The sequence below is a fragment of the Marmota monax genome, unplaced genomic scaffold, assembly GCF_021218885.2.
Source record: "Marmota monax isolate L192 unplaced genomic scaffold, Marmota_monax_Labrador192_F-V1.1 WCK01_AAM20220418_F8-fsc00057, whole genome shotgun sequence".
Classification (NCBI taxonomy): Eukaryota; Metazoa; Chordata; class Mammalia; order Rodentia; family Sciuridae; genus Marmota; species Marmota monax.
In genome coordinates, this window is record NW_026693933.1 from 6,779,874 (window position 1) to 6,798,655 (window position 18,782).

The 18,782-nt window shown below is 39.0% G+C and overlaps 1 protein-coding gene across 1 annotated transcript in view; it reads left to right on the forward strand.

Annotated features, from left to right (window-relative positions):
- Positions 1–18,251, forward strand: part of Abcb5 (ATP binding cassette subfamily B member 5) — a 130,285-nt gene extending 112,034 nt beyond the window's left edge. Inside the window, 5 exon segments of the mRNA XM_058585314.1 lie at positions 4,388–4,544; positions 7,659–7,856; positions 9,695–9,901; positions 16,511–16,657; positions 18,054–18,251. Coding sequence (XP_058441297.1) covers positions 4,388–4,544; positions 7,659–7,856; positions 9,695–9,901; positions 16,511–16,657; positions 18,054–18,251 — 907 coding nt within the window.
- Positions 18,252–18,782: the final 531 nt, after the last annotated feature.

Consider the following 18,782-nt stretch of genomic DNA (forward strand, 5'->3'; position numbering starts at 1 on the left):
TTTGCTATAAATGTATAGTGTTTTGAAAATACAAAATACCTTTATTTTCTCCTATTCCATTTTATATCGGTTGCTATCAGGCAGGATTCTGACTTGCCTTTTGTAATATAGTTCAGCAAGCACTGGTGCCCAGCGTAGGTTTCTGTAACTCTCCAAACCCTATTTGGTGGCCTTCCTCTACTTCTGTGACTAAGAAGCTAAATACAGCAAACACATAAGAGAAAATCAAAACATGACAGTAGGTACAGCAATAATAAAAGCCACGCCTTTGAAAACTACCTGAGAAGCAGAGACAGACAGCCCCTGTGTTTCTGGCCACTCCTCCTAAAATCTAAATGCAGTTCTTGAGAGGAAATAATATTGGAATTTTGTTATTAAATGTGGTTATCAGCCAAAAGAGCAACATAAGTGAGTTTCCAATAAATGTTAACAGGTGTTTGACATCTTGAAATGCTAAGTCATGGAAAGAAGCACGCTGGACCTCTACCACTATCTTTGCTTTTGTAGGCTATGTAGCATGGAAGAACTGTGCATGTCATCATCACTGTTAGGAAAGCAGACGTAGTTAGCTAAAGCAAAGAAAAATAGTAAAGGCTTCTTTCCCTGTTCACTACCATAGCAGCCCAGCTCCTGCCTGGCTGCTCCTCAGAGGTTTTCAGAAAGACGGGAGAACAAAATGGAGGCCAGATCCACCACCAAAGGGATCCAAGTAGAGAAACCAAAGGAGAATAGTTGTCTAGGGCCTGTGAAGATCCCAAGATGGGGACAACATGCCAGGAAAGGTCATTGGGTCAGCTTTTCACTGGAAGGAGCACTTCGTAGGAAGACACACAGCAAGGAGACTCGTGTTCCAGCCTAAGAGTGGCATGACTGAGGTCCTGGGCCAATTGCATAGTTTTTCTGAGCTGGAGTTTCCTTATTTGTTCAGTGATATGAGTTTTTGCTCTAATTATCTCCTGGGTGATCAAATGGTATCATGTATATAAAAATATCTCATAAGATCCAAAGTACCAGATAACCTCAGGGGCTTATTTTTTTCCACCTATCTCTTTTGGAAAGGACTTTCCACAGAAGAGGATCTCTGAGCTTGTATGGATGGAGGGGGAAAAGGAGAATGAGCATGGGAATCATTTAAAGACCACTTCTGGGAGGAAAGATAGTCTGCCTTCCAATCCATGAGAGAAAAACTTACTGAGTGGCAACTTCAAAAGCTGTGATTTGATCGGCTATGTTAATATTTCTACTAAAGTGTGAGGGCTTATTTTGTAACAGAAGGTGTCTCATTGATTCTCATTCCATGAGAGGAATAATAAAGAAACTTACATTTGCTGAGCACTCATGTTCCAGGCTCTGTACTAAGCACTGTACATTATTTATGTATTTAATTGTCTTAATAACTCTATAACAACCTTATAAGATGTAGATATTCATATCATCTGTTTGCCAATAAGAAAACAGAAGCGCGGAGAAGTTGAGTAAAACTCCCTAGGTCACACAGATAGTAAATGAACAGTGGAGATTGGATGTAATCTCAATGGTCTGGCTTCAGAGCCACTAAACTTTCTCTTAGGATAAGTCACAAAGGCCTACAAACTGGATATGGGAGTAGGGTTCAGGGAATACAAATCTATTGGAACTCATAACTATGCAGCTTATTCCTGGGTCAATTATGTTAAAATTAGGATTTTTCATTTCTATACTTTTTTTTTATGTTGTTCCTATCCCAAGGATTTTTATAAAATTCCAGTTTTATCTTAACAGTAAAGATAGGTGACAGGATTTCACCCATTGCTCAGACAGGTTTGAAAGGATCAACATAGTGAGGATGAGTGACCATGCTCAAGTTAGAGAACCCTTATCACCAGGGAAGACAGGTGGAGCATCTGAAGATGCTGGGCTGCTCTCATCCAGACCTCTTCCTTCTCTCAACCCTGTGCCAACCCAAAGGCTGTGATTCAGTACCAGATAAGTATAAATTCTAGGTAATATTTCTTCTTCCATGATAAAATTAGCTTATGAAAGTTTCAAAAGTTAAATTTCAAGTTTAATTCCTGTTTGACTTATTTACTTCAAGAGTTAGTTCAGTGTGCAAATCATTTCTGAACTGTGGAATGTTTCTTATAAACTTATTCATAGGTGTGAAGGGGACACATAAGAAATTATAGATTAATATTATATGTATTATTAGTAACTTTAAAATATTTGTCATCCTAGTGAATTTTTCCTTGTTTTTATCCACAATGGGCAGAATGCCTGCAGGCCCACAGGGGCATGGAGAGCTGGCCTGTGCATTTCTCTGGGGGTGGGGTGGCTCTCAACTCAGATGCTCCAGGAGTTTAAGCCAGATTGGAAGACTTTGTTAAACTCTGTTATGGAGTTTGGCATCAGTTGCTGTATGATAAACATTTGTTGAGTGGGAAAGAATTTCAGTGTAGCTCACTCTAATTGGGTCTGTCTAGGTTAGGACAGGTTCTGTAGCAAACCAGGTTTCTAGCTGCATGGCTCTTGGCCTGCCTTTATAGGGAGTCCATCTGGGGGAAAAGAGTAAAGATTAGTATCCCTGACTCAACCCCCAGGTAGTCAGTCCATCACCACACAGTTCACCCTCCCCCTCTAGGCTCCTCATGGCTCCCATAACATCAGCACCCACCCCTCTAGACCTCCCTTAGCATGTACACGATAAAGGCAATGGCAGGGCTTTTGCAGGTGCTGTCCCTTCTCTACTGAAACCTCTTCCCTTTCCTTTGGGTCATTTACCTTCCACAGGCACAAGGGCTAGATTAAAGCCCCCACCCTCGCAATTATGTATTTAGATGAATGAATGAATGAATGAATGAATGAATGAATAAATAAATATGGAGATACTGTGTCCATCTACAACTAAAAAATTTTTTAAAAACTCTTGAGTTACTTAACTTTGATGTTTACAACTGGGTATCAAGCATTTTGAATGACATTTTGAGATCTAAACAATTTCTATAAATATTAGCACTAAAATGCCTTACCATCATAGCATTATTGACTATAATAATTTTAGCTTCAGACATCCTAGTAAACTGGTTGCTTTTATGTTTTATGCTGTGTTTGATCTTTGTAAAGCCAACAAGATTCAGGATCTAAGGTCCAGGTTACCAAGAGATTACAACACCCAACCTTTGGTAGGTACTGAGTGAGAAATTCAAAAGGGAGAAAAAATTCACTAAGGTATATACACTGAGGGAGAAATTCACTAGTAGCCCAGCATGTTTACCTTGCTGGAATCCAGCACAGCAAACAAGCAACTGGGTTCAGCAATGTCCTTTTATTGTCTAATGTTGAAATATTGCCAGTGAGTCTTGTCCAGCTTTAGCTGAATTATTCTTTTAGTGTGTTAGAGTCTGTAAACAAGTCAGGATGGCGCCTGGCAAAAGTTAGTCTGTAAACAAGTCTGGATGGCGCCTGGCATTTTGCCAGAGGGAGTGGTTTGTGAATTAACGCCATCGAGCCATTAAGTGTAATTGACAGCTGTATCTATTTTATGTTAATTAAGATAAACTGTGTGGAATGTATAAATACCCCTCCTGTCCTACAATAAAGGGCTCCCACTCCTGCTGTATCAATGTACACAAGTTGCTCGTCACCCCCTGGTTATTTTGCTGCAGCCGGACTGCGGCATTAGTGGTTACTAGAATGCATTGTTTTTCATTTCAGATGTGTATTTTCATATCTAAAATGAAATAGAAAATAAGAGGAAAATATTTAACCGTAGTCACATTATATGGCATAACTGAATATTCTGTATGCTTCCAAATATGACTTTCCTGCTTACCATTTTATAATGAGCAAACTTTGAAATTGAGATCATCATCTATAGCAAACCTCCAATCTTTGATAAAATATAAGTCAGATTTTGATTGGGAGACCTAAGAAAGTACAACCCCCATGATTTGTTCTTTAAATACTGCAACACATCAGGCAGATAGTCATTTAGCTTCAGTGATCAGTTCTCACTACATGATATGCAAAAAAAGAAAAAACCTACATCATATCTACTGTGTCAATTCTGATCTCACAACTGGAGACTTATTCTTCCTTTTGTCAGTTGAATTCTCTGTCAAATCTCCAAGCAAGCAAGCCTTACATTAGGGTAGCTAAGAAGTTTTCCAATCATGGGTTGGGATCTTTGATCTGTGTCTCTAACCAGAAGAGACATTTTAAAATTACCCAAGCTGCAAAGGTTATTTTGGCATACCGAGCACATGGCAGAAAAAAAGATACCTGTTGGTCCTTTGGCATTCATGGTACTATGTAGTCATAGTAGTGGAGTCCTGTGCCTGCTTTCCCTTTGTTTTTGGAGTTCTGTTGTCTTAAGATGGACCTAAGATTCAAATGCTTTATCTTTTGGCAGAGTTTTCACTGCAATTGCCTACGGAGCTATCGCCATGGGAGAGACACTTGTTTTGGCACCTGAATATTCCAAGGCCAAATCTGGGGCTGCACATCTGTTTTCCTTGTTGGAAAAGAAACCAATCATAGACAGCCACAGCCAAAAAGGGAAAAAGCCAGTAAGCACCACTATGATTTTAAGTGTCTACTTATTTAATGAAGGCATTTGTTAACTTTGCAAAAGGTAGTTAACAGTAACTTAAGGAATTAAAAGTTTGTGTAAAATAACTTTATCATTACAAAGGAGGAAAGGAGTCTTGTCTTAGATTTTTTTATCTACTACTAAAATATATTCTTGTGTTAAAAATAGGTGGTTTTAGTTTATTTGCCTGATGCCATGAGAATGTTCTTATTTAGACAGCAACAGTGTTAGTCTTGGATGAAGATTTGCATTAGACTTAATTCATTTTTTTCCCTCTAACAATATGTGCAAAGTAAATAATGTCCTATTGTTTCAGGTTCCATGGGAGGTATACCTACAAACATATGTGGACAAAAAAGGAACTAGCCAGGTGCAGTGGTGCACACCTATAATCCCAGCTACTCAGGAGGCCAAGTCAGGAGGATTGCAAATTCAAAGCCTGCCTGAGCAACTTAATGAGGGTCTACACAACTTAGTAAAACCCTGCCTCAATTTTTTAAAAAATTGTTAAAGGGCTGGGAATGTAGCTAAGTGGTAGTCCTCCTAAATTCTATCTCTGATTACCACCATCAAAAGAAAATAAAAGGAACCACTACACACAAATTTAGCCAAAAACTCTAAATGTCTGTGAATATTAGAAGGAAGTTAATAGAAACTTAAATAATTCTAAAATAAACCCACCAATAATAATCTTTTATGACAAATATATATTCCTTAAGACCTTTCCAGACATTTTAAATTCATAGATAGGAATTGCCAAGGAATAGCCATTATAGGTATATGTTTAAAAGAAATTTTTCATTTAAACCTATCTCTCTCTAGAATTTTAATAGTACATGTGTTTGCATGACACTTTTAAACAATACAGTATCACTTAAGTTACATAATTATCATAAGGAATGCCCATTGTTACTAACAGAAATAAAAGGATCTTGAAATTCTAAAAAATAGAAAGTTCAAAGATACAACACAGTTAAAATAAAATTTCATTTCATGCTTGTGTTTTGGAAAGTAAAGTACCCAGGAAGCTTTTTTTTTTTTTCAATCGTAGGATGTATATGTGTGATAGTACTAATACTCTTGTTTCTTTCTAAAATTACAATAGAGGAATTGAGTATCTCACAAATATATTTTATTATGGAACTATATGCTTGGCATAGAATGTATACATTTTTCTTCTAAAGACTGTAAAATTAACTTATTATCTTATTTAATCTTTTTTTTCAACATGTAAATACTAAATATCATTTCCTCTGCTTTTCAAAATTAAAATCTGGTCAAACAAAACTAGAAAATATTGATAAGTGCTGAAGGTGAGTGATAGTCACCTGGAAGACCATTATATTCTTCTCTCTACTTTTGTATATGATTGAAATTTAACATAACAAATACAATTTAAAATAGTAAGAATACATTCTTTTTTTTAATATTTATTTTTTAGTTGTAATTGGACACAATACTTTTATTTATTTATTTTTATGTGGTGCTGAGGATCCAACTCAAGGCCTCACACTTGCTAGGCAAGCGCTCTACCGCTGAGCTACAACCACAACCCCAGAATACATTCTTTAGAGTATTAAAGCCTAGGAGATTATAGAAAGTCTCTGGATGCCTTTCCCAAAGGCATCAGAGCATACAGAGAAGTAATTGCACTCTATTTTTCTGAATTTATTTTTTATTTTTTTGTAGATAATATTTGTATGTTGTAGAGGCAAAATGGAAAACAGTGAATAAGCTAAAATTAAACTATATTACTCTGCACTTACATTTTGGCATATGTCATTCCAGATATTTTCATCTCCTGCTAGAACTCCTGATCACGTTAACTTTTCATTATATTGATAACCAGATAATATAATGTATATTTTGATGGTTCCCCTGTCTGGTACCACATGCTGGACTCAGAATTTGCTAAACCTTACTGTTAAAGCTGATTGTAAGAATCCATGTGAAAGTCCAACTATCACTACCACCCCAATACACCATATCCACATACACCTTCTTAGTTTATGTTTACACTAACAGCAAAAGTTTATAGTGTTTAAAGTATAATCAGGGAGGGGGTATGCTGGGGATGTAGCTTAGTGGTTGAGCTCTTGCTTTGCATGTGTAAAGCCCTAGGTTCAATCTTCAGCAACCCACCCACAAAAAGCAACTGGGGGAAGCATGAAGTTCAAAAGAACCCCAAATCTCATACACCAAAAATATAAAGGGAAAGTTAATGATCAGTTTACTGATAGGTACAGAGATTATTTTAAGACATCCTTATTATACTTAATATTGGCTTACATACAAATTATCAATCACTAAAGAGATTGAAACATAGATAACTAAACTTTTAGGCAATTGTCTCTGACTATTGATCAACTGAAAATAAAGAGAGGGCTGAGGTTGTAGCTCAGTTGGTAGAGTGTTTGCCTTACATGTGTGAGGCACTGGATTCGATCCTCAGCACCACATAAATACAAATAAATAAAATAAAATTATTTTAAAAAAAAAGAAAATGAAGAGAAATTCAAAATATTGTATGTATTATATATATGTAAATACAATCTACATATTGTAAAACCTAGCCCAATTTACAAAATAATATTTATAGTTTATGAAGACCCAACTCTTTGGATTAGCAGTCAAGTTCTATAAAGCACACACCAAATTTAAAGAAAGATGTATTTATTCAGAGCATCTGACCAAACAGCTAATCTGCAGAATGGATTGTTGTTGGAGTAGCCAAACTGAAGGAAGCTAGTGCTTTTTAGAAGTTCAGTGAATTCCAGTGGTGAAGAGAACAAGAAATATGGACATAAAAATATAAACAAGGGCTAGGGATGTAGCTCAGCGGTAGAGTGCTTGCTTAGTATGCATGTGGTCTCAAGTTCAAACTCTTGCACTGCAAGAAAAAGAAACATATATAACACCACACACACACACACACACACACACAAGAAAGAAACCAGCATTTGTTTAGGAGCTCCACAGAGATGAATGCGATGTTTAAAATTTAAATGCACACTTTTCAGGAAATGCTTAGCCAATGCGCTACCACGTGTTAGAACCTTTCTAAGTCACCCTTCCAAAATTCCTTTTGTAGGACACATGTGAGGGGAACTTAGAGTTTCAAGAAGTCTCCTTCTTCTATCCATGTCGCCCAGATGTTTTCATCCTTCGCGGCTTATCCCTCAGCATTGAGAAAGGGAAGACAGTAGCATTCGTTGGGAGCAGCGGCTGTGGGAAAAGTACTTCTATTCAACTTCTGCAGCGATTTTATGACCCTGTGAAAGGACAAGTGGTAAGACTGCGCTTATACGCCTAATCTGGGGCTTACCACTACTATTCTTTAACATTCACTTGGGCTTAAGCATCTTTACTGGTTTGGGTATGGCAAACAATGCAGAAGTTAAAAAATAATAATAATCTCTAGCCCAACAAGACTTAACTAAGAAAACAAAGCAAATCAATAACAGAAATGATGGTTAGGACTTTGAAGTTAAATACAATGACCTAAAGATTCTTCAAACCATTCTGGCAACAGAATTTTGGTCTTAAAAGTCATGGAATTCTTTTAGAATATGGGTGTGGAGAACAAGTCTCATGTCCACATCAAACCTCTTTATTCTGCTCTGGTTTAAAACAGAGATAAAAGTTTCCTTGACCTCCTTGGTCAGGCTTTGCTGTTCTTGCTGGCCATCCCCACCTCCCAGCTCTCAAAAACTTAGGCAAGATTAAGGCTCATTTGAATCTGCATTTTTATATTGTGGGCATTTTTTTATATGTGGGCCCTGATCTCAAAAAGATGGAACCTCTTCTTCCTATGAACACAAGGGTTACTTTTCTTACCTTGCACTTATCTTACTATACCTTATGTATGTTATATTCTAGATTTCCATGACCTCTCTGCCACAACCACTACTTCTTCCTCCCTCCCTCTCTCTCTCTCTCTCTCTCTCTCTCTCTCTCTCTCTCTCTCTCTCTCTCTCTCTCTCTCTCTCTCTCTCTCACACACACACACACACACACAGAGCTTCCTATCCTTCCTCTCCCTCCTACAAAACACGGTTCGTTCCTAAAGGCCACAGATGGTCATGTAACTCCTTACTCTCCTGCAGTGTAGTCTTTTTACCATCACAGATTCCCAAATTCCCAATATATATTTGCAAAATGTAGTTGTCCAAAAAGGACTCCCTCAAACCAGGTATCAGTGACCTATTTGGACATAGTATAGCATACTCACTCCCTGAAACCCTCTAATGGTCTCCCACTGCAGTGAAAATAAACCAGAGTCTAGCATAGTAGTCAAAGTTTTTATGATCTAGCCTCTACCTCCCTCTCCCAGCTCCTTTATATCCCTCATGGTGGACTGTATGTCAATATGTTCTTTAAACACACCTGTGAGCCTTTCTTCTAGAATGTTCTCGCTCTAACTTCCTTGCTGGCTACTTCTCGTCATCATGTCCCAATTCTTCATCCTTTCCTGCTTCCCTTCATTTCCCCTGTCCACACCCTCTTTACAGCCTCAGTCCTGTCTGTTACCCTGTCTTCCTGGCACTTTCTTTTTCTGAGTGTATTAAGTAATTTGTTCATGTGTGGTTGGTTGGTTGGTTGGTTCTGCCTCTCTGCTAGAATATGAGCTGTAGGAGGGCACGAGCTTCAACTTACATGATTTCCCTGAAGAATCCCCATCACATAATAGTCATGTTTTGAAGACAGTATATATCCACGTGAACACACATGGCTATGTGCAGAATGGCACGTCTTTACATGAGGATTGCTGAATCAGTCTACACCCACTCTCTCACTGGGCGTCAAAGGGGTCCTGTTGAGGACATAAGTCATTTTCCATCTGACTTCAGGACAGAGCACCGGGGTTAATCCAGACCCCGCATATCTCTGCAATATATGGCCAATTCTAGAAATGTCAGGAAAGTTTGGAGTTGTCATTTCAGTGAGTTATAGGTTTGCTTCTTATACAGCATATGATTTATGAGCCTTCCAAGGTAACCTTATGCTTTGAAATAGCTTGAATTCCTACCTTTGTTGTTATGATTTGTATATGTCTGGATACAGTGAAACGTAACATGATACTGTTGTCAGAGCTTAACATGCCATTCTCCATTCTGCTTTTGGCAGCTATTTGATGGTGTAGATGCAAAAGAGTTGAATGTACAGTGGCTCCGTTCCCAAATAGCTATCGTGTCTCAAGAGCCTGTGCTCTTCAACTGTAGCATCGCTGAGAACATCGCCTATGGTGATAACAGCCGCATTGTATCATTAGATGAGATAAAAGAAGTTGCAAATGCAGCAAATATCCATTCTTTCATTGAAGGTCTCCCTGAGGTAAGAAAATAGCTCAAATTTTGAATTACCAAACTGCCAAGGAGGCCTAAATAGTTATAAGGCTTTAGTGGTTGCTTTATGTATTCCTTGAATTATACAACTTATTTATTGCCAGCATCTAACATAAAAGTTAGATTAAAAACACACAAAAAAGCAAAGCTTGAGATTTTCATATGACTATTTTTCCCAAGGCCAAAATATATTTGTAGTCACAGAATTACCTTTCACATTTGATTCTTCCCCTTCTATCCACCTACACCCTGCCTTGTCCACACTGCCGTCACCCTCCTCTGGACCATAGCAGGACCTTTATACTCTGTCTTCCAATCTTGTTCCTTTCCTTTATAACTTTTCTTCTTTACAGCAATCAGAGGGATTTTTGGGGGGTGGAATACCAGGGATTGAACCCAGGGGTGCTTAACCACTGAGCTACATCTCCAGCCAGGTTTTCTTTGATTTGTTCTATTTGTGTTTTGTTTTTGTTTTTTTGTTGTTGTTGTTGTTTTAAGAGAGAGAGAATTTTTTAATATTTATTTTTTAGTTCTCGGGGGACACAACATCTTTGCCTGTATGTAGTGCTGAGGACCGAACCCGGGCCGCACGCATGCCAGGCGAGCGCACCACCGCTTGAGCCACATCCCCAGCCCAATATTTTGTTTATTTATTTTTATGTGATGCTGAGGATTGAACCCAGGGCCTCAGACGTGCTTGCGAGCACTCTACCACTGAGCCACGACCCCAGCTTTTTTTTTTTTTTTTTTTTTTTTTGAGACAGGGTTTTGCCAAGTTGCTCAGGGCCTAAGTTGCTGGGGATGGCTTTGAAATCGCAACCCTCCTGCCTCAGCCTCCCTCCGGAGCTGCTGAGATTTCAGGTGTGTGCCACCATGCCTGTCCAGAGGGATGCTTTAAAAGCATCAAATATATCATGTCCCAACCCGGCTTACAGTTACCCTGCGACATCCCTTGGCATTTATAATGAAGCCCATGCGCCTTGTGTGGCTGATGAGGCCTCTGTAGTCTGGCCCAGCTGCCTCTCATCTCCAGCCTTAGCATCTGCTCAATCTGCTGCAGCCATGCTGGTCTCTTCTCTGTCTCATGAACACACCAACTGGTCCCCTGCCTCAGGACATTTGCATTTGCTGTTTTTTCAGCCTAGACCTACTTTCTTCTGACCTTTTGCACAGAAGCTCCTTAACTTTCAAGAATCAGCTTTGCAGATCCTTCCCTGGATACCCTACTTAAAATAGTCCCCTCTGCTCCTGTCCCCTATCACATTGTCTTCAAAGCACTTATCACATTACCTGGAGTGCGTTTTTACTTGTTTAGTGCCCCCCACACACACTACAGTATAAGATCCTTGCCTGCCATCTTTGTCACCTTGATCCCCTTGAACTCTGCATTGACTCTACAGCTGCCACAAAGTCTCAGAAAAGAAAAACTTTTGGTTGACTGTAGAGAAGGCTTTGGTACAACAGGCACCAAAAGTGCACAGAGACAGGTCATCATAACTTCAAATGCTTATGAGATCTGAGCCTTTATATCTACACACACAAATAAAATAAAAATAGAAATACCTACTTCTAAGTAGAAATAAGTGCTTATAATGCCATTTCTAATAAAGTGTTTATCTAACACAACTTAAAAGAAAATAAGAGTTGAACAACCAGCTGATCAAACTATGAATCTAGACCCCTGCTGTTTGGCAGAGGCTGATGGGCTCATAGCCTGACTTTCCTGCTGCTAGCCCTTCCCTCAGCCCCTCCTCTCCACCCTAAGTTTGCCGACAGCCAGAAACAGGCCACTGATGATGCGACCTCTGAACTGTGGAACAGTTCCGCAGTACTAAACATTTTGGAATGATTCACATATTTTTCATTGATGGTGTAATCCCATGATGTCTTTCAGTGGCAAATCCCTTTTTAACCAAGGCACTTTGCATGGTTAATTGACAGTCAGATTGTTATCCACCAGAACCCAGAGAGTTCAATTTATGAACAGTAAAAGTGCTATACATTTTATATTTGCACCATTTGGCTTTTATTCTTAAATTCTTTATCTTTCATTCTTTTCATGGCCCTATTTCTCAGATTTACCTAAAGCTACACTCTGTAAAGATTTATTGTGCTAACTTTTTACAATAGACTTTGAAAACTAAGATGTTCTTTCCTTCAAAAGAATAGCTTATTTCTCACTCTAGTTTACCTTTTTATCATTTTTTTTCTCCCAAAGCATGTAGAACTGCGAGAAAATCTGATGCCAAAATAAAATCATTTAAAAATTTAAATCAGAGGATTTAGAAAAACTATATGTTATTAAATGTAGGCTAGGGTTCTGCATAGGACAAGGCTGCCCTCTTATGTTGAGATGGCTGCAGAGAAGGAAAAAAGGAAAGCAACCATTCATTTACCCAGCACTTTTTGTGTGTGTGGTGTTGGGGATTGAATCCAGGGCCTTGTGCATGCAAGGCAAGCACTCTACCAACTGAGCTACATCCCTATCCCTACATCGCACTTCTATAAACAAAGAACCAAGCTAAATTTTCACCATGATACAGGAAGGATGATGTAACCACTCTACAGATAAAGAAGTTCAAGTAAGTTCCCTGAAGTTGAACAGAAAGTCAGCATTGGGGCCTGGATTCTTTGTGATGTACTGGAGGGACGTAGAGAAATGACATTGATAGTGGTTCTAAGGTTTCAGAGGTGGGAACCCAGGTGCCCAGGGTTGCTACTTGAATCAGAAGGGCTCTCCAGAACGACCAACACAGCTGGAAGCTTGTCAGGTATAGCATATACCAACATGTTACAGCTCTGACCTAGGTATTTGGGGAAGAAAAATAAAAGTGAACTTTGTGCTGGGTGTGGTAGTGCACAACCATAACCCCAGCAGGTCGGGAGGCTGAGACAGGAGCATCTCGAGTTCAAAGCCAGCCTCAGCAATGGCAAGGTGCTAAGCAACTCAGTGAGACCCTCTCTCTAAATAAAATACAAAATAGGGCTGGGGATGTGGCTCAGTGGTCGAGTGTCCCTGAGTTCAAACCCCAGTGCAAAAAAAAAAAGTGAATTTGTGATTTGTTGCACTTCTTTCAGATACAATTAATTTCCTAAACCAAGTAAATGGAGCTTAGCATCCTTGCCAAATATAAGGCCACAGTTTCAAAAGGTTGATGGAAGAAGAAAGTCTTCACACATGGCACATAAAGGCACATCGATCTTGGGCTGGGATGTAGTCTAGTGATAGAATGCTTCCTAACATGCTGGCCCTGGTTCAATCCAAGCACTGGGGGGGAGGGGGGGGGGAGATATTATTAATCTTAATCCTCTCCAACAGTTATTTAGCAAACTGAAGTGGTTACCACACTTCTGCTTTGTGAGGATTTATTTTACTTTTACTTTTACCTCAGGCTCATTGATTGCTCTGCCATGCCCTGTTCACTCAAAATGTGCATTTCCAGCCTTCATTACCCCTTCCCAACACTTATGCCTTTATTCACTCAACACATAGCTACTGAGCCTTGTTCTTTGCAAACCATAATGAAACCATGTTTCATTCAGAGAAATAACCAAGACCAATAAAATATAGTCCTGCATGGTTGAGATGAACCCAGATCAACACATAGACAGATGATCTTGATGCATGAAGACTGCAAGCAAACTAATGTCTGGGCTCAGAGGGCAGAAGGGTCACCTCTGGCTGGAGGTTCAGAAGGGATCTTTAGAGATTTTAAAGGTGACCTGAATAGAATTTCTGTAGTCAAAGATATAGCAGGGCCTTCTCTATAATGAGGCAATAGGCATAGTCCGAGCAAAAACAAGGATACAGAAAATACTAAAGTATTCACAGAATAATAAGTGGTCAAACTAGGGAGTAGAATATACAGAAGTGTAATATTTGATGGGCATGTTAAGGTACAGCTGGGCACTCAAATAGCAAGCAAGGAAATTTTAACCTTGAGAATCACTAAGTAGATTTTTGAACAGGGAGATGTTTGGAACTGGACACTGGAATTACTTTTCTAGCAGCAATATAAATGATGATGTGAATGACAAAGAGACAGGAAGTTTGAGAGATCAGTTAGGAGCTATTTCCAGAGATAGATTTTGAAAGTCTAAATTAGTTATATAAAATTAAAAAAAAAAAAAGTTCATGGATTTAAAGGATTGTAAAAGTGAAATTGCCAGGACTTGGCTCAAGACTATGAAAAGTGAACAAGGAAATAGATACTAGCTGGGGCAGCCTGCTGGGATCAAATACAATATAATGGTGAGAGTACAAAGGAGGAAACCACATGAAGGAGTTTGCTGTGGACTGAGTCTTTAAGATTGAGTAGGAGTTCACCAGGCAGAGAGGGGCAAAGCCATTCTTAGCAGAAAACATAAACACACAGAAAATGTACCTGTGTAAAAGTATTTAAGATGTTAGGGAGAAATTTTTAAATCCCAGAACATAAGGAGAAGAGTCAAGAAGTGAGAAGGGACCAACACATGTGCAAGGACTAAATGTGAAGATCCTATGTGCCAAGCTAAAAACCTTGGAATTCATGTTCTTGGAAAGAGGAAGCTACTAGAAATTTTTAGAGAGGAAAATGACATGACCATATTTTGAAGAAAAAAGAACTGGCTGTTGAGGGCTGGGAATATAGCTAGGTTGGTAGAGTGTTTTCTTGCATGCACAAGGCTATGGGTTCAATCCCCAGCACCACAAAACAAACAAACAAACAAATAAAAGAAGAACTGGCTGTTGAGACTTCTCTCTGCTCATCCAAAAGTCCAGGGGAAGGCAGGGACTGGCATTAAAACAGAAAGTCTGAATGCTGCTCAGGATTTCCTTACAATAGCCTTTCTGACAGGCATGCAGACACCCATCTTCTTACCCCAGTTCCAAATTTCTAAAGCTCTTAACTGCCTGCTGACAGTCCTGGAGAAATCACAGAGGAGACAGCTAAAAGCTATCCTCTGTAGAACATTCAATTCAGAAAAGAACTTTTACTGGGCTTTGGTCTTTAGTTGCTATAAAGCAAGAAGCTGTACGCTTCAAATTGAAAAGTAAATTTCGAGGTGAAGTAGACATACTTGTTATAAGGTTCTATCACCAGTTCCCTTCTCCACACAACACCTGCAGACCGGCGGATGTGGGGGGAAAGGTGACTCACGCAAAACACAAGTGAATCACGCTGCATCTTCTTGGAGACACTGCTCCAGGATTCACCTTTGGAAGGTTACACACTTGGATTTGCTTTCTCATTGCTCATTCGAGCGCCTCCATTCACACGTTCTTGTCTGGGTACCAGTGGTAAATATTTCTTAGGCAACTGTCAGGAGCTACTAGAAAATAGTGTGAAGTCTTTAGGGAAGGAAAGTCAATGGGACAATCTAGAGAGCAAGAACCTGCTGACCCCAACTGAATGACCAACCATGATTTAGGGGACCACAATGGTTTCAGGATAGGAATGAAATTTCCCTGGCCCTTCCATGGAAAGAAAAACCAGAGAAAATGGGTAGTAGTACGTAGGGGAACTATGCAAAGGCTGTGAAGTGCCCAATGTCATCCTGAGCACCTGGTTGCCGCAGCCCGGCTGCAGCAAAATAACCGGGGGGGGGGGGGGGGGGGGGGGGGGGGGGGGGGGGTGGGGGTGACGAGGAACTTGTATAGATTGATACAGCAGGAGTGGGAGCCGTTTATTGTAGGACAGGAGGGGTATATATACATTCCACACAGCTTATCTTAATTAACATAAACTAGATACAGCAGTCAACCAATAAGGAATCTCCACACTTAATGGCTCGCTGGAGTTACTTCACAAACCACTCCCTCTGGCAAAATGCCAGGTGCCATCTTGACTTGTTTATAGACCCTAACACCTGGTGGCCTGAAAGGTAGATACTGTTTCAAGATGTGTAACAGATTTCCAGGAAGAGTTATATCTCCCTGAGAACTGCATCCTGGCATTGGAGGGAAGGGCCCACAGAAGTAATGCAAGAGCCGATGTGAAGGAACCTGTGATTTCCTTATTGTTTTTAAATACTTTGAATCATCCAGGCACAGTGGCACACACATGTAATCACAGTGGCTCAGGAGGCTGAGACAGGAGCATTGCAAGTTCAAGACCAGCCTAAGCAACTTAGCAAGGCCCTAAGCAACTTAGCAAGACCCTATCTCAAAATAAAAAAAACCCAGAAGGCTGGGGGTGTGTCTCAGTGGCTAAGTGCCCCTGGATTATATCTCCATTTACCAAAATAAATAAATAAATACTTTGAATCATTTTGACCTGAAAGTAGTAGTTAATATAACTTATTAAAAAGCAGTTTGTGTGTGCTGGGAACTTATTTTTGCCAATAATTTTTTTATGCTTTAATTTGAAAAATTCCTATGTAGAAACATAATGGCAAAGTTCTGCTATTAAGGATCAGATTAGATATGTAAATGAGATGATAGTGTTTACTAATCATTTAGTATTTATTTGCAACAAAACCCAAGAATAAATCTCAGCACTTGTTGGGACACAAATTTTTAAGAGCAGTAAAATTTGAAATATTTAGACCATTCTTGCCCACAGAGGCCATGCTGATTTAAATAACCAATCCTTCCTTTCTTAACTGCGTGTAACAGAAATACAACACACAAGTTGGACTGAAAGGACTACAGCTTTCTGGAGGCCAGAAACAAAGACTAGCCATTGCAAGGGCTCTTCTCCGAAAACCAAAAATTTTATTGTTGGATGAGGCCACTTCAGCCCTTGATAATGAGAGTGAAAAGGTAACTTCCTCTTCCTTCATCTCAAACATTAACACCAAATATGAACATTGGTATCACAGAAGACACCAGGGACAGTTAAAAAAAAAAGAAAGAAAGAAAGAAAGGCCTGATTGTAATTCTAACTAAGACTTTGTCCTTTGCAAAAAGCTCAGTAGGTGGTAGGGATGTGGGAGAGAACTGGGACAGATGGCATTTCATGTTCTGGAAAGGTTTTCTCACTAGAATTGTTCTCATTATAAAAATGGGCCCAATTTTTTGAAATATTTCTCCAATCAAGAAGAGAGTCCAAGAAAAAATTCTTTTTTATTTTGTTACTACTCCAGTGATGCCAAACATATTAATAATCACATGAAATGAATATTCTGCACTATAGTATCAGACCTGTTATTTTACTTTCTCCAGACAATTAGCTTGGTTGGAGGAGAAAACAAGGAAACAAAGGCAATATGACAATACACCTACACAGCAAACTCCTCCAGATAGCTAATTTTGCTATGTCCTTGTCCCCTGAATAATAGGCACTTACTTAGTAAATGAACATTGATTAGATGAATAATTGTTAATATCTATCAAGTGTTTATTATGTGCAGTTATCTCAGTTCTCTCAACAACTTTATGAATTCACTTCTTTTGTTAGAAGGTCCATTTCCCAGATAGCACTTTAAAGTTGAGAAGAGTTAAGTGACTTCCCTATATTTTAATAGAGGGTATCTAAGAGCCCAGGCTTTTATATCACACATGCTGGCTATTTATACATAATTATCATTTTTGATTCCCAAAGAATGTGTTATGAAAGAAGAAACAACTTTTGGAATCAAACATATATGGTTGTAATCCTGGATTCATCAGTTACAATCACTGTGACCTGGTCAAGTGACCTAGAATCTTCAAACCACAGTTCACTTATCTGAAAAATGAAAATATGTGTACCTTACAGGTCATTGCAAGGATTCAATGAGATATCCAACATTGGAACATTTTATCATGTTCCAGGTATTGGTTTTCACCCTCCACTCCCATTTCTCCTACACAGTATTAGAATCTCAATCAGCTGAGAGAAAATGAGCTAAATGTGAGAGGTAGCTCTGCTGAGGTATAGAAATACTGCTCCTGGCTTTGAGTTTAGAACCATTGACTCACATACATAGCCATTTCATTTTCATTCATCATCACACATACTTTGTCAACTGAAAGTCTTACTAACTGTACCTATCTATAATTCTTTGTTCTAGATTGCTATTGAGTATGGTGAAAATTGCACAAAGCAGAATAGTTCCTTTTGGGATAAGCAAATAAAACAAAGAACATTGTTAGGGGTTGCCTTAATTGATTTGACTTAGGCAAGCTCATTAACTTCTAGCTCAAACTGGTGATCACAGGTCACTCTCTCTTCCAGGTGGTTCAGCACGCCCTTGATAAAGCCCGGAGAGGGAGGACATGTCTAGTGGTTGCTCACAGACTCTCTACTATACAGAATGCAGATTTGATAGTGGTTCTACACAATGGAAAAATAAAGGAATGGGGAACTCATCAGGAGCTTCTAAGAAATCGAGACATATACTTTAAATTAGTAAATGCACAGTCAGTGCATTGATGCTGTTGATTTGGCACTCTTTTGATCTTTTTGTAATGCAAAATAAATAAATAAATAAATAAAAGTATATGTAGCCATTATTTGATGTGCTTTGACCTTTTTTTTTGTTGTTGTTGTTGTTGCATATATGAATACCTAGAATCATGCTACTCAAGTACAGACGTGTTCTAAATTCACACATCTTCCCCTCAGATTTTTAAAAGGAAACAAAAATTTGCTAAATTCATACAAACGAGATAATGCCTGTATCCTTCACTTGATTTACACAAATGTTCTAGCCCATATGCATAAAGCAGTTTTCTGCAAAGTAAATCTATTTTTCCATCAACTTCTACTATAAAATTGGAAATGTGTTTTTTGGGGAAATCATCCAGTTTACTAGGTTAAAAGGTTATAGAAAAGACAGTGAGATATAGTTCAACCTATGGAATTGCAATAGACTGCCAAGGATTTTGAGTCAACTACTTGGGAAGTTGAGATAAGAGGATCACTTGAGCCCAGGAATTTAAGGCCAGGCAAGACTCCAACAAG